The sequence below is a fragment of the Peromyscus maniculatus genome, chromosome 9, assembly GCF_049852395.1.
Source record: "Peromyscus maniculatus bairdii isolate BWxNUB_F1_BW_parent chromosome 9, HU_Pman_BW_mat_3.1, whole genome shotgun sequence".
Classification (NCBI taxonomy): Eukaryota; Metazoa; Chordata; class Mammalia; order Rodentia; family Cricetidae; genus Peromyscus; species Peromyscus maniculatus.
In genome coordinates, this window is record NC_134860.1 from 35719474 (window position 1) to 35733728 (window position 14255).

A 14255-nucleotide genomic window follows, 5' to 3' on the forward strand; every position below is an offset into this window, starting at 1 on the left:
CAACTCAGTGTCAACCCAAATATTTTAGGCCAGGTGAAGATGTACCCTCTGTAAATCTCAGCTTTCTCACCACTCTGTAGAGATGTGGCTATGTAAGCAGCCAGAGGTTTCCTCTGCCTCCCTACACATGCTTCAGGGAACACAGAGATGACTTCTTTGGGCGAATTCATAGCAGCACAGGATGCAAAATGCATGGACCCAGAGCCCTGAAGTCTGCCTGTGCTTTCAGAAGCCAGGAGAAAAATAACACGGTGTACAAGCACTCAGGTGCTGTGGACAGTTTAGATCTCCTGCCTGGTCACTCCAGGCCCATGGCTGGGATTGAAATGTCATTCTGAGACACAACATGGTTAACAGACTCATTAAGTCATCCCACTGCCAGCCAGGACATGCAGAGCTTGTACAAAGGAGCCAATCTCTACCCTGGTCCCACATCTCTACAGTTGTTTGACTACACTAGAGATCTACCTGCCTTCCTCAACTGATGGTTCAGGACCCTAAGGGACCACTCTCAGGGAGAGGTGTTCAGAGGAGTCTGCTGGACAGCCTGACGACATGATGACTTGACCAGAAGCACTTGTCTCTCTCTCCATGTGACTAGTGTCGACAGCCACTGCATCTAAAGGAAACTCCCGAAGCTGAATTGCAGTGATGCCTGGCCTCAGCTGGGGACACATTAGTCCATCTGCATCTTGCTTGTCTCCTTCTGTCCCCACATTACACCCCCAAGACCCAGGAAAGGTAAAAGATGAGCATGCCCAGCATAACAGCCTTGACCTTGCCAGATCCTGGCTTAGAGGAGGCACACACTAATGTTCTGGACCCTGGACCTTCATGAATTATGAGAAGCAGGGATGTCCCTTTGCTTTTCAGAGGCTCCAGCTCCTCTGCCCTAATATTGGAGGGCCCAGTTCTAGCCCACCTCCTCCAGGAAGCCCCCATCTCCTGCCCAGCATTCACTGTGTCTTCCCCAGAAACCCTTTTTGGTTGTTTTCCTCTGAGACTCAAGGCCAGCCTCCTTCTGTCTCTCTCTGTTCTCCGGATGTTCTCCATTCTCTCTTCCAAAGAGACCCCTCAGTCTTGCCAGCAGCATGTCTATGCTCTATCCTCTAGGCTGAAGGATGTCCTGAGGGCAGTTGATGTTGCTACAACACTGGTGACATCACAGGGGATGCCATGAGCTCTCCAGGATACAATAGAATGTCCAGAGAAGGGACTGCTGATGTCATGGGGAACAGCCTTTGCCACCCTGCTAATTGGTTCTCCCTTAACTGACCAGAAGCCCAGGTTCACTTTCTAGGAGCCTCTCTTGGAACATAGAGGAAGCCATTCAGCACCTCCTCCTTCCAAAGCCAGAGTTCTCTTACCTTCATTGGAAGCCCCACAGTACATCCCATGTTGGGAATTTAGCCATACTATCCAAACACTACCCAAGAATGTCTCATTTCTTCTTCAATATCCCTCTATTCATCAATATGATCAATTAAATTCTATTGAACCACAGATGAAACACTAACTCTTTTCATTCAGATTTCAAACTCAGATTGAGTTCAGACACTTACATTCCTGATGATTACTTTGGTATGCTGTCCAATGCCCAGATTTGTTATACGCCTGGGTGTACACAAGCAATGTCTTAATGTCAGTAAAAGGTACCCCGCCTAGAACCTCTCTCTGTCCATAAGAGGCTTTAGAGGAACCCTTTGTCTTCTTCCTCAAGACTGCTAATGATATGCAGTCTTCACTTGGGAGCCACAGGCTACAAAGACCTTCAAAAGGGACTCGGTTTACTAGGAAACTACAAGTTTCTATTTCCCATGTGTTTAAGCCAGTTAAATTCAGATAGACATTGTTTAGCCAGGAACTAGCCATCACATCCTGGACCTCACATCCTAGGTGCTTTTCCAGGAATGCTTTGAAGCTGGTTTTCTTCCTTCTACAGCTTCAAGTTTCAAGGTAAAGTAACAACAAACACTGTATATCTCTCAGACAGAACAAATAAATAACAGTAATGTAATTGTGTGAGCATATCAGTGGCAAATCCAGCCTAACTGAGGAGTAGAAAACCAGGACTGTGTCCTGACCTCTGTGGGCTAGACAGCGGGAAGATTGGGTGTATGTTAGCCTTCTCTGCAGAGACAGAGTGAGGTGGAATGGACACTGACCAGGCTGAACAACCATCCTGAGACCCTGCAGGTATGGTTACAAGCAGACTCCCAGTCAACCTTCCAAGGAGCTCCTGCTGAGGCCATGGTCTTTGTCTGACCCTCTGCACCATTTAAGGTCAAGCAGGCATCTGTCCAGGGGATACATAGTTCTTCCATTCAGCAGCTGACAGGACAAGGAGCCATGGTCAGGAACGGTGATCTCCTGCCATAAAATATGTGACAAAAATTATGTACAATTCAGTTGTGTTTAAAATCAGGGGCCTTCTGCATAGTTTTGGGGTCTATGTTAGCCTTGGGCAAGTGCTTGAAGAGCCAGGTCCAACGTTCATTGGCATTCCCATGATGATGCATTCTGACACACCTGGAGCCAACCAGAACCAAGGTCAGAGAGCTGGAGTCACAGAGTGGAGAAAACATAACTGAACCAGGTTTGCAGAGTTGGGATCTGAGGTCCAGCTCTACCACATACCACCTGGCTGAACTTGGCTCATCATTTTCCTTCCCATGTATGTACCCTAGGGGGATAGCCAAGGAGCACTGTCTCTGGAATGACAGTGCCTGCCTCAGGCCAACAGATCACCAGAAGCCAATTCAGTTCAGCCAGTTCTCTGCAACAGGAATAAAGAGCAGGAGATAGACAGCCTGTGAGAGACTACTTAGGCAGAAGGATCTCTGCACATGATCAGGAGATGGTCACTTTGCCACCTGCATTCCTTAGCTTAGTGCCCAGAAGAAAAGATACCAATGGGGCTGGAAGTGCAGGGCCAGGGGCAGCATGGTCCTTATCAGACACTGGAAGGCAGGCCACCACTGACTTCCAGAAGGGATGGGGATTTCCTCCTCTCCTGGCTGCAGTTCAAGTCTGTCTGTCATTCTTTTCCTTCTTTCCTTCCTTCCTTCTTCCTTGGTACCTTCCTTCTTTCCTTCCTTCCTTGGAACTCAGATATATGCCCATTCATGCCTCCATTTTTCTGGGATTAAAGATGTTGGCACCCACCACCCAGGTGCAGTTCAAGAATCTAGGGCTCTATGCTAGGATACCTATTCACAGGAAGGAAGCAGGAGGTAGATACATTCTAGTTTGATGCCAAAGACAACTCCAGAACAGAGAGGCATAGTGTCAAACTAACCCCAACACACAGTGAGTGCTACCACTGGGCTAGAGTGCTCCACACATAGAGAGAGGAGACATTTCCAGGTAGGGTGGTGGACAGAGGCTGCACCCAGGCTGCAAAGGTATCAGTGATGGGTGCTGGGTTTCAGTCCTGGTGTCTGACAGCTGCACTCTGGCTTGTGCATGGGCTTCTCCATTCTAACCCTCCTCACTTTTCTTTCTCTTCACTTTGATGTTGTTTTGAAGACAGGGTCTCACTGTAGACTTGTCTGACCTGGAACTTGCTATGTAGAAGAGGCTGGGCTTGAGCTTACAGAAATCTGCATGCCTCTGCCTCCTGAGTCCTGGGATAAAAGGCATCCATCTCAAGGAATGGATTACTTATTACCTTCTCTCTCTCCATCTTCAACCTGTGTCTCCCCATTTTCTGGGCTATGTGGCTCTTAAAATGATGTTCAGTGCCTTACCAGGAGGCAGGACCACAGGCTACCCTACGGCCACACCTGGAGGTTCTGCCACTGTCTGCATTCTCTCAATCCTAGACAATATGTAAGTTGTTAGTCATTGTGGCCAAGTACAGCTTCAAGGACTGGAAGGTCCCCACTGGCTCAGGGTCCATATTTTCTTTTTGGAATTGAAGAACTGTCTGCACTGAAAGGAGCTCACAGAATGGGGAGAGGGGAGCAGGGTGCCTTAGTTAGACTCTGGAGACAAATGATCCCTTCATTCTGTAGGACATAGGCCACCTACACTGCAAACCTACTGTATACTGGGTCTTTCTTGTACAAAGTAGGCAGTATCAAAGAGATGGTCAGTTGTCTTCTCAAAGGAGGCCAGCATCAATACACTCTCCTTCATGTTGGCCAAGCCAAATTTGGTAATAACCAGGTGTTCACCCTGTGGAAGGGAAGATGGTCAGATGAGTCTCAAGCCACTCCAGGAAGTTCAAAACCAAAGTAGAAGACATTATCCCAATACTAGAACCAATAGGAACAGCCAAGCAGCTATTCATGGTACCACTAAAAGCAGGTGGTTTTTAGTGCAGCTTCATAGCCATTGGGGCTTGATGATCCCAAGGGCAAGGAGCCTGTCACTTGTCAATTGTACCTGGATGCTGTGCCACACAGAATTAGGAATCTGAGTTTTAAAAAGAGGGTTGCTTCTCCTTTCCTATGAGCATTAAGCTAACACTAGAAACAATTTAGCTTATTCTAGTCAAGGAAACAAGCCAAACATACAACAGACTCATACAGGACCGCTGCTGTCACATCTTATCATGTGAGGGAGGACTTCATGAAGCCTCCCCTGAGGATTTATAGCCAGGTGGTGATTATTTGGGGTGGGGTGGGGACAGACATATTCTCTAATAGTGTAAAAACTGGTGAGTTGCCCGTGGCTCAGTAAAGAACCTGTCCCTAACATCTGCCCTTGTAAGCAGTCCTAAAGACATTCATTGGGTTGTTAAAAGTAGGCATCAAAATAGAAGGACTAGGAGGAAGAGGAAGGGTATAAGGGGGCGTGGGAAGTGCACAAGAGAGGGTAACAGGAGGTGAATATGACCAAAGTGTGTCAGGATATACATACATAAAAGGATCATAATCAAATGCATGTTATGCTGTAACTTGCTTGATAATTGTTTTGTTATATGTAATTTTACTATGTTAAAGTCAAAACCGTCCTGTTTGAAAAAAGAAAAGGGGAATTACTGGGGATGTCTTTCTGCATGCTGTGAATGTGTTGCTTCAATTGACTGATAAATAAAACGCTGATTGGCCAGTAGCTAGGCAGGAAGTATAGTATAGGCAGGATAAGCAGAGAGGAGAATTCTAGGGAGTGGAACGCTGAGTCAGGAGATACTGCCAGCTGCTGCTGCCACGAGAAACAAGATGCAAAGTGTAGCTAGAGTTCTTCTCTCTGGGTTCTGACAAGCCCCAGCAGTCCCTTAGCCCACTTATACAATAAACATACAGACGCTTATATTATTTGAACTGCTCAGCCATTAGCTGAGGCCTACCATTGTCTAGCTCTTACTCTTATACTAAGCCAATTTCTCTTAATCTATATGTCTACATATTCCATGGCTTTACCTGCAGCCTCTACATGAGGCTCCCTGGATAGCAAGCTGGTATCTCCCCCTCTCTGCCTTCCTGTTCTTTCAATTCTCTTCTCTGCTAGTCCCGCCTGTACTTCCTGCTTGGCTACTGGCCAATCAGTGTTTTATTTATCAATCAATCAATTATCCACAGCACTTCACCTTTTCCTTTTTTTTAAAAAAAGGAAGGTTTTAACTTTAAATAGTAAAATTATAGATAACAAAACAATTATCAAGCAAGAATTACAGTTACAATATTAAAGAAGTTATCCTATCTATCTTATATTTGTGAGTCTAAGGTTTTATATCTAACTTATCTTTTATCATAACTGAGGAAATTATAACTAGACTTCAACTACATCAAAGACCTAAGAAGGATATAATATTACCTGAGAAATGGGAGAAGGATGCAAGCAACTTTTGGGAGTCTTGCAGGGTAGACAGAGACAGCTGGCAGCCTGGATGGTCATCCGAAGTTTTCTTGTAAAGTTGGGGAATCTGTCTTCAGCCCACAGGGCTAGAGTCGCTTAGTCCTTTTTTTCTGTGTCCTGTAGAATGTTCTGGCAGTTTCCTCTGTGAAGCAGGAACCTAAAGGACCTCTGTGAAGCAGGAACCTAAAGGACCATTTTGTGAAGCAAAGTTCAGTGGTCACCTTCCCATGGGTCCTGCATGTTCAGTTGATCAAACAGTCCAGGCAAGAACAGTTTTTTGTCCAAATGACTATTTTTGCCAAGTTGAGGATAAAGTACATATGGAGTGCCTTTGATACCCATCCTCCTCTCTGAAGTAAATCGGTGCAGCCAGGAGCAGGTACCTTTAAAGTGAACATTTTGGCTTAACTCACAGCTTTTACAATCAAATGTTTTCCTTCAGTTACGAATATCCAAGACAACATAATTCAGATTCTCTGTGTGATATCCATCTTTACATGGCTTATATTCTATATTACCTTTACTGTCTCTTTAAAGACTTGATTTTTAAGACTTTTTATTTCTTTAATATAACTGTCTATATTCCTTTCTTTTTTCTTCCAAGCCTACAAACATTTTTACACATATTATAATCCGTTTAGAGGTTTATTCCATTTGAATCTGTCTTATTGTGAATCTATTGTTTTAGACTGCAGCAATTGTAAGACCAAATCAGCTGCTGTGGCTGCTGGCTCCTCCCACCTCAGCTTACCAACATGGCGGTGGTATGTTTTCCGCCAGCTCTGGGAGCTATCAATTTGAAGAAATAGTGGGTCTATGCTTTTATCAAAGCATTATGTAGCCCAGAAACCTCTCTTTTTTTGTACTAGGAAAGACTAAATCCACCATGCAGCATAATATGCCACTTGTGGATGCCTCAATCCCACCATTCTGTTGGTTAAATGCACACACCAGGAACCTGCCATAGTAGCTCAAACCTGCATGTTGCGGCTAGCTACCTGTATGAGACATGAAGCAGGAACCTGGTTTTGGCTCCATTTAGGATTGCTTATTAAATATTTTCAGGTTTAAAGTGGAAACTCAAGCCATTGGGTGCCATTTGTAGCTAGAGTTTTTCTCTCTGGGTCCTGACAAGCCCAGGCAGTCCCTTAGCCCACTTATAAAATAAACATACAGATGCTTATATTATTTAATCTGCTCGGCCATTAGCTCAGGCCTACCATTGTCTAGCTCTTACTCTTATACTAAACACATTTCTCTTAATCTGTATGTCGCCACATGTTCAGTGGCTTTACCTGCTCCCTGGATGGCAAGCTGGTATCTACCCCTCTCTGCCTTCCTGTTCTTCCAATTCTCTTCTCTGCTAGTCCCACCTATACTTCCTGCCTGGCTACTGGCCAATCAGTGTTTTACATATCAATCAATCACCCACAGCAGTAAAGTATTGGTAAGCCATAAATCATATGGCAATGGAGATTAATAGAAATAGGTTAATTTAAGATGTAAGAACTTGATGGCAAGAAACCTGCCACAGCCATACACTTTAGAAGTAATATAAGTCTCTGTGTGTTTACTTGTGTCTGAGTGGCTGCAGGCAGGGTGGGACTGGAAAAAACTCCAACTACATTATGCATAATTAATATTTGCTAATAAATGCATTTGAGTAAACAAAATCAATGGGTCATGAGGAAGAGGGCCCAAGGTTGACCTCTGACCTCCACATAAACAGAGGGGCATCCACAGGATTATGCACCTACATGTACATACAACAAATAGATATAAACTTGTATTGCAGATCCAGTGAAATACCATAACCTTTAAAAAAATTCAAAGCAGAAGTAGACATACTTCCAGACACCCTCTCCTTCAGGGCTGGCATGGCCCCACCTGGTGTAGTTTATTCTTTGGTGCTGAATTGAGTCCAGGGACTCAGGGATATTTACCTTGACCTTGTTCTATATCTGAGCTACATCTCTTGTTCCATAATGTCTTCTACTGCAGGACAGGCTTATCAGGAAAGGGTCATGGAAACACAATGCACTACTGTATAGAGAGGAAGCAAACAAGCATGGCAACTTCCCCTTATACTCCCACCTGAGAACAAGGTGATTTACATTGTGTGTGTGTGTGTGTGTGTGTGTGTGTGTGTGTGCGTGTGTGTGCTGGAGATCAATCACAGGTCTCATGCATGCTAGGCAGGCACTCTACCACCGAGCCTGTAGCCCTACTCTCTGGAAATGGCTACAGAAGCAGCACTAGGAAGGGGTTAGGGAACCATCACCCAAGTTCCCTGGGCATCCTAGTGTTGTTAATTGTCAGTTTGGCTGTAGAATAAGACTCAGGACATGGACAAAAGCCATATTCAAGCTTTTCACCTCCAATGATTGGTTGTCTTGAAATTCTTACATGGAGAATTTACTGAAACTCCCGATCCCATTAGCACAAATGGCCTTTGGTGGTGACACCTACTTCCTGTCCAGGTCAGTCCTCACAGAAGTGTGCTTTCTATGCTGTATAAACTCTCTGGTTGTTTGACAGACAGTGGGTTTCACAGCCCCTGACAACCTGGAGCATCCTTTCTCTCACACCTTGTAGGTCATCAGGTTGGAGAGCAGCATCATGAGCCTCAAGTCGATGCTCATGCCATTGTTGACATCTTGGGCTGGATCTTGTTGATTATGGTTGTCTGGGCAGCCTTCAATGCCCAGAGTTTTCTCCACCTAGGGAGAGCTAGGAGTGAGTGGAGGCAGTCCCTTCTGGGAGCTACCTTACTCCTACTTCTTCCCTTTTGACAAGCACAAAGCAAACACTGCTCTATTATCAAAGTAGATTGTTGTGTAATTGTTGGGGAAGCAAATCCCGGGGTCAGGAAACTGCTGGGTATTGGCTGAGGGTCCAGATGCAATGGTACCTCATAGGTGTTACTGGATGTGATCTGGTTGCCTTTTACACCATTGGTGGCCATGACTGCCTGCAGGTTGTCACCTTTACTAGAAGCTTGAATGTCTCCTTCTGACTCTGCTCATTGATATGGATGGCAGCTCTGGATACCCCCAGGTGCCCTGTACCACCACCTACATTCAACACAGAATGCTTAAGATGCTACAACCATTATGTTCCTATTAAGAGGCTCAAAAATAGGGCTGAAGAATTGGCTGGTAACCTAGTTCATGCCATTCTCAGCCTATTTATCACCAGCTGTGTGTGTACTCTAGGAGTGACTATGTACTGCATGGGGTTAGGGGAAAGGTGGTTCAGAGGACTGTGCCCCAACCTACAGTCAGCTTGAAGAGAGAGCAGAAAGAAGACTAATGGGTAGAGCTGCAGTCTCAGAACTAAGAACAAGAGAAGAAAGGCCTTTGTGCAGCTTGGGATTTTTGATGTCTTAGCTCAGGAAACTTCATTGATTGGAAATCAGACACCCTGATGAAATGTTCTGGAATTTTCTATAAATGTAGAATTGAAGGATTGTGATCTGCAGAGTCAGAGCCTGGCTCCCCACAGACTACATGTTCTCCCCTCCTCTGTGCCTCCCCCAGGCCATGATCCTGAAGTCAGTCATCCAGAACCTCCCTGGCACTGCCTGCCTCTGAGAGCTGGACCAGAGCAACAGTGCCCTCACCAAGGCCCTGTGTGGCTCCAAAGGTGAGCTAAGCCCTCAGGGTTGGCTGTCTGTGTGCCCTGCCAGGAGTTTGGCTCTAGAATGTGTCTTTGGTCGTAACATCACAGAAGCTCTTCATTTCTTTAAGTGCCTCTCTATAAATCATGGAGGACTGAGCTTTTGTTTGATTTGGGTGGGGGCAGACATGTATTTTGAGAAACTGGTGGGTAATTTGCCTGAGTTTCTGAGTTTGAATGTGTTTTGACTGAATTTGGCATTAAAGAATTTAGTCTTAGAATTTTCAGTAAGAGATTTAGTGATGTAACAGTCTTTTTTTTTCCTTTGGCAGGTTGATTTTGGTTTCTAATGCTCTTTATTCAAAAAATATTGATTTTTTTCATTGTTGTTATTTATTTATTTCTGTCCTTGAGATAGAGAAAGTGCAGTACTTCACTGTCATTTTGAGAAGCCCACCAAAAAGAGGATTTTTTTTTTTAAAGCAGCAGGGCCTAGGTGCACTTCATGCAGGAGCCGCTAGGTGGCAGTGTAGCGAGAGGGCGCAAAGCAGCACGTGAGAAGCCTCTCTGGACAGACCCGGTGGCAGAAGAGGAAGCGGCACGTGGGGCGGTGCTCTATGGTGGCCGAGGGATAGCGGCTGCTCTCTGAGCTCTAAATCCAGAAGCGCCCGGGAAGCTGCAGCGACAGTGGTTTCTGTAGTCGGAGGCCTGGGAAGGGCGCCCAGCAGCCAGCATCATGGTTGAAGGAGCGGTTCTGGGAATCAGATGTAGCTAAGAAAATGGAAGACGCGGCCATTGGCGGAGGCTGAGGTCCCGGGTCCCAGAGGGTTCCAGGTGAGGGACAGTTGTGAAGGGAGCAGAGAGAGAAGTTCCAGGATGGGATTTCAGATCTTACCGGGTCCCCGAACTGCGGCAGAGAAAGTGGGATGACCGAGCAGTGTCAGAACGGGCGTCCTGAGCCAAGATGCCACCTCCCGAAGCCCCGCGCTGACTCCTCTCAGGAACTTTTCCCTGGCACGAGGAGACAGTGTGTGCTGACCCGAGGTTGCCAGCCAGAAAGTGGGTTCACAGCGGCTAGGTGGCAGGCTGAGATCCAAGCTGCTGTTCTAGACCCTCTGGCTCAGAGCTTAATTATTAAATGGTAGACCTTCCCCATGATTTTTCAGGGTTCCTTCCCTCCCCCCACGGATCCGTTTATTTTCCAAGAACACCAGAGAGTCCTGAGGCCAGTGTTTGGCCCTAAAGATTCCGCATGAATGCAACATTTGCTGCTTGGTCTAGTGGAGAGTATTCAAATCAGCCATGGTCGCGGCAAATGCAACCACAAGCAGAGATGATATTGGGAGCATACATAATAATAAGTCCGGGCTCACCACACACCAGGCCTTTTTCTAAACGCGTATTGGAGGAACAGGGTGGGCTGATAGAAGTGAAGCAGGGGACTTACACTGTGTGAGACTTGCAAGGAGTGTCAGACTTTTGAAGTGTTTGACCAGGACAGAGTTTGAGTAAGATTCCTCCTTCTGGGAGGTCATGGCAGGAATCCAGACTGGAAATGATGATGGCCTGAACTGGGGGTGGGGGCCTGAGGATGGGTGTAGGAACATGGAGAGAAGAGGATTCAAAAAGGCTTAGTGTGTAAAATCGAAAAAGGAGAAATGAGATGGACATTATTATGTGTGTGGTTGACATTCACTAGAACAGATGTCTGACCTGGGTGACCTCCAGCTGTTCTAAGAATCCACTCCTCCCAGTACTTCACACCCACCCTATACACTTAAAATACTTTCTCTCACAGCAGCCCCAGGATACTGTTAGAATGCAGATGAGGTCAATTGTGATGGCACAGGCCCATAATCCCAGCACTCAGGCCAAGGCAGGAGGATCATAAGTTTGAGGCTAGTCAGAGCCACATAGCAAGACCCTTCATTTGAAAAGAAAACTAGACCTATGTCACTTGGCTCTTCCAGTAGCTCTCTATTACACTGACACTTAACACTCTCCTGATTCCCAAGTCTTGCCCCCCTCCACCCCGCGGGCCTTACTAGAGCCATCCTGTACCCTTAGCTAGCTGTCTGTGCCCCATTGTGCTGCTTGCATGTGGTTGCTTGATGATGCCCAGAGTGTGTGGGCCCAGGGATCTGTCTTCTGTTCCAGTGTTCATTCTTCTAATTGCCTTATGTGAGAGCCCCTTTCTTACTTGGAATTCAGCTGGAAGGTCAGTTTTGTGGAGAAGCTTTCTGTGGAGACCCCATTGGGCCCTCAGATGACACCATTCTATGTCGTTTTGATTCTCTACATCTTTTATGAACAGTCATCACTCCATGGGACATTGATTCCAACCCCCCAGCACTCACAGACACTAAATTATGAATATGTTAACTCCTTTATGCAAAGTGGCATGGTATCTCTAGATAATCTATTTGGCCTTGTAAATTGTTTGTGTTTTTGTCTGTTGGTTGGTTGGTTGGGTGTTTTTATTTTTGTTTTTGTTTTTTGTTTTTTTGTTTTTTTTTTTAGAAAATAACGAAAGGGAGAAAGCCTGTACCTGTTCCCAGTGCCCCTGGGCAGGCTGTTGCGTCACTCTGGGAGAACTGCTCTTGCTAGTAACTGGTTTCTAGACTTTGTAGTCCTCTGGCCTTTCAGTTTCCTGGCATGCCAGTGTCCTGTACAGCTCTGACAGATCCTCAACTGCGGTCTGGCCTCTGTTCTCTTCCTATCATTTCTCAGTGCTCTTTAAGATTTCCTACATTATTTTCTCAGATGGTAGGGAGGTGTTCATGGCAGGAAGGCGGGAGCTAAGGAAGGTGTTTGGTGAGGGCCTCTACCCCTCCCCCTGGTTTTTGTCATCCCTGCTGCACCACAGATGCCTTCCATGCTCTGGGGTCCTAAGGGCAGGAGCTATTCAGATGCTTTTTTCTAACTTTGTTTCTCTCCTAGATCCCCCGAGAAAATGTTTGTTAAAGTCAGCTTAAGTATAACATTTCAGTATTGAAACTTAAGATTCAGTGAATAAAATCCCCAGAAAATTTAGTAAGTAGAAACCATGACACATAATGACCATTTTTATTTGTTTGTTTGTTTTTTTGAGCCTGAGTCTTTCTGTCAGTGGTTCTCAGATTGTGAGTCTTGACCCCTAGGGGTCGAACAAACCTTTCACAGGCATCACCTGAGACCATCAGAAAACACAGATATTTATAGTACAGTTCATAGCAGTAGCATAACTACAATTATGAAGTCACAACAAAAATAATTTAATGCTTGGGGGTTCACCACAACATGAGGAACAGTATTAAAGGGTCTCAGCATCAAGAAGGTTGAGAACCATTGCTCTATTTAGTCCTGCCTCTCCTGGAGATTACTATGTAGACCAGGGTGGCCTGCCTGTGCCTTGAAAAGCAGGGATTAAAGATTTGTGACACTTGCCCAGCTCCATTCTTGGGATTTTTAGATCTCTAGTAATTTGCAGAATTCTTAATAAGTTAGTAATTCATATTTAAATATAATATAATATATTTGTCACTCTTTAAGAATTTCATACATGCATACAATATATTTCATCATGTTCACACCCTACTTTTCCCCTAAATCTCCTCAGATCCACTGCCTATCTCTTCCCAACTTCATGTTCTCTATCTTTTAAATAACCCACCAAGTCAAATTTATGCTGCTCATCTCTTAAGGGTATGGGTTCATCTGCTAGAACACAGTTAACCCACCAGGAGCCTCTCCCCTCCCTAAAAGCCATAAACTAGCAATGGCTCCTTAGCTAGGGTGGAGTGTTGTGAGCCCTTCCCCTCCTCCACAACATAACACTTACACTAATCAACTTAATTCAAAGGTAACATAAACTTATTAAGAAAAAATTGATTGTAATAAAAAGAAAACAAACTCAGTAGTTAGGTGCTTGCAAAAGGATTTCAGTTGACTATCCGGAACCCACATGTGGTCAAGGAGCCAGCATGGTGGTGTATGTTTATAATCCCAACTCTGGAAAAGTGGAGACTTGAAGAACCCTAGGGTTCACTTGCCAGCTTGCCCTAGGCAAGTCTCCAGCACATAAAAAGTTTGAGGCTGCATGGGATTCTGTCTTCAGAAAAGCAAACATAGGGAAGGATAGATAACTGTATGCAGAGTTCTGCAGCTGGTTTGATTCCAAAGTGTTGGCACCTGGCTTTGATCTGCCTTTTGTGACTGTTACCTTTTGTGTCCAGTACCTTCTGTTTGAAGTATGTAAATCTTATCTGAGAGTTTCCTAAAGTTTTGAAGCCTATGCAGAGCTTGGTTGTGGGAGGACTCAGCAAACTGAGATGTCCTGTGTCTGGGAATTGCTATGGCATTTGTCTCTTTGGGGAGCTTCAGATAAGAGGTTTTGGTATGCAGAAATTGACTTGCTAAAGGTGTGAATTGTACTCCATAAAAAAGCCCTTTGCAAAGCTATGGTGAGTCAGTTGGACAGAGGCTGACTCCCCTGCAGCAGCAAAAGCTAAAATTTATCCTAGAGTGCACCTGTTTCTTCCAAGGACAGTGTGGACCCAACACATGACACAACAGATAACTTTACCAACCCTGAGGAAACTAACCTCCTGTCTCCCTTCCTTCCTACTTCCTATAGGAGAACTTGAATACCTTAGTTGTTCTGAATTTGTTGAAGTGCATCCCAGCTGAAGATGTCCCTTTACTTCTGATGAACCCAGAAGCTGGAAAGCCCTCTGATTTGATTCTCACCCGACTTTTGGGTGAGATCCTAAATGATGCTATTAAAAAGGTCAGTGTCTCCTGTTAACTTGTGCATTCTGCATCACATGCATCTAGAGATGTTAGCCCACTAG

The 14255-nt window shown here is 45.2% G+C and overlaps 1 protein-coding gene, 1 long non-coding RNA gene and 1 pseudogene across 7 annotated transcripts in view; 1 reads left to right on the forward strand and 2 right to left on the reverse strand.

Annotated features, from left to right (window-relative positions):
• The window catches only part of LOC143267304 (disks large homolog 5-like), a 42105-nt gene extending 40989 nt beyond the window's left edge, over positions 1 to 1116 (reverse strand). For 2 of the 3 annotated variants that reach the window (XM_076544617.1, XM_076544616.1), the window contains exon 1: positions 961 to 1109. In XM_076544617.1, coding sequence (XP_076400732.1) covers positions 961 to 1093 — 133 coding nt within the window. In that variant the 5' untranslated portion in view covers positions 1094 to 1109. Of the gene's footprint in view, positions 1 to 472 lie in introns of all 3 variants that reach the window. The other variant, XM_076544618.1, reaches the window with a different exon arrangement.
• Positions 1117 to 4041: 2925 nt separating this feature from the next.
• Positions 4042 to 9039, reverse strand: LOC143267118 (DNA-directed RNA polymerase III subunit RPC1-like; annotated as a pseudogene).
• Positions 9040 to 9344: 305 nt separating this feature from the next.
• LOC143267308 (uncharacterized) overlaps positions 9345 to 14255 on the forward strand; it is a 43993-nt gene continuing 39082 nt past the window's right edge. For 3 of the 4 annotated variants that reach the window (XR_013042302.1, XR_013042300.1, XR_013042301.1), the window contains exons 1-2: positions 9910 to 10257; positions 14039 to 14191. This is a non-coding gene — a long non-coding RNA (uncharacterized LOC143267308). Of the gene's footprint in view, positions 9451 to 9909; positions 10258 to 14038; positions 14192 to 14255 lie in introns of those variants that run through there. The other variant, XR_013042303.1, reaches the window with a different exon arrangement.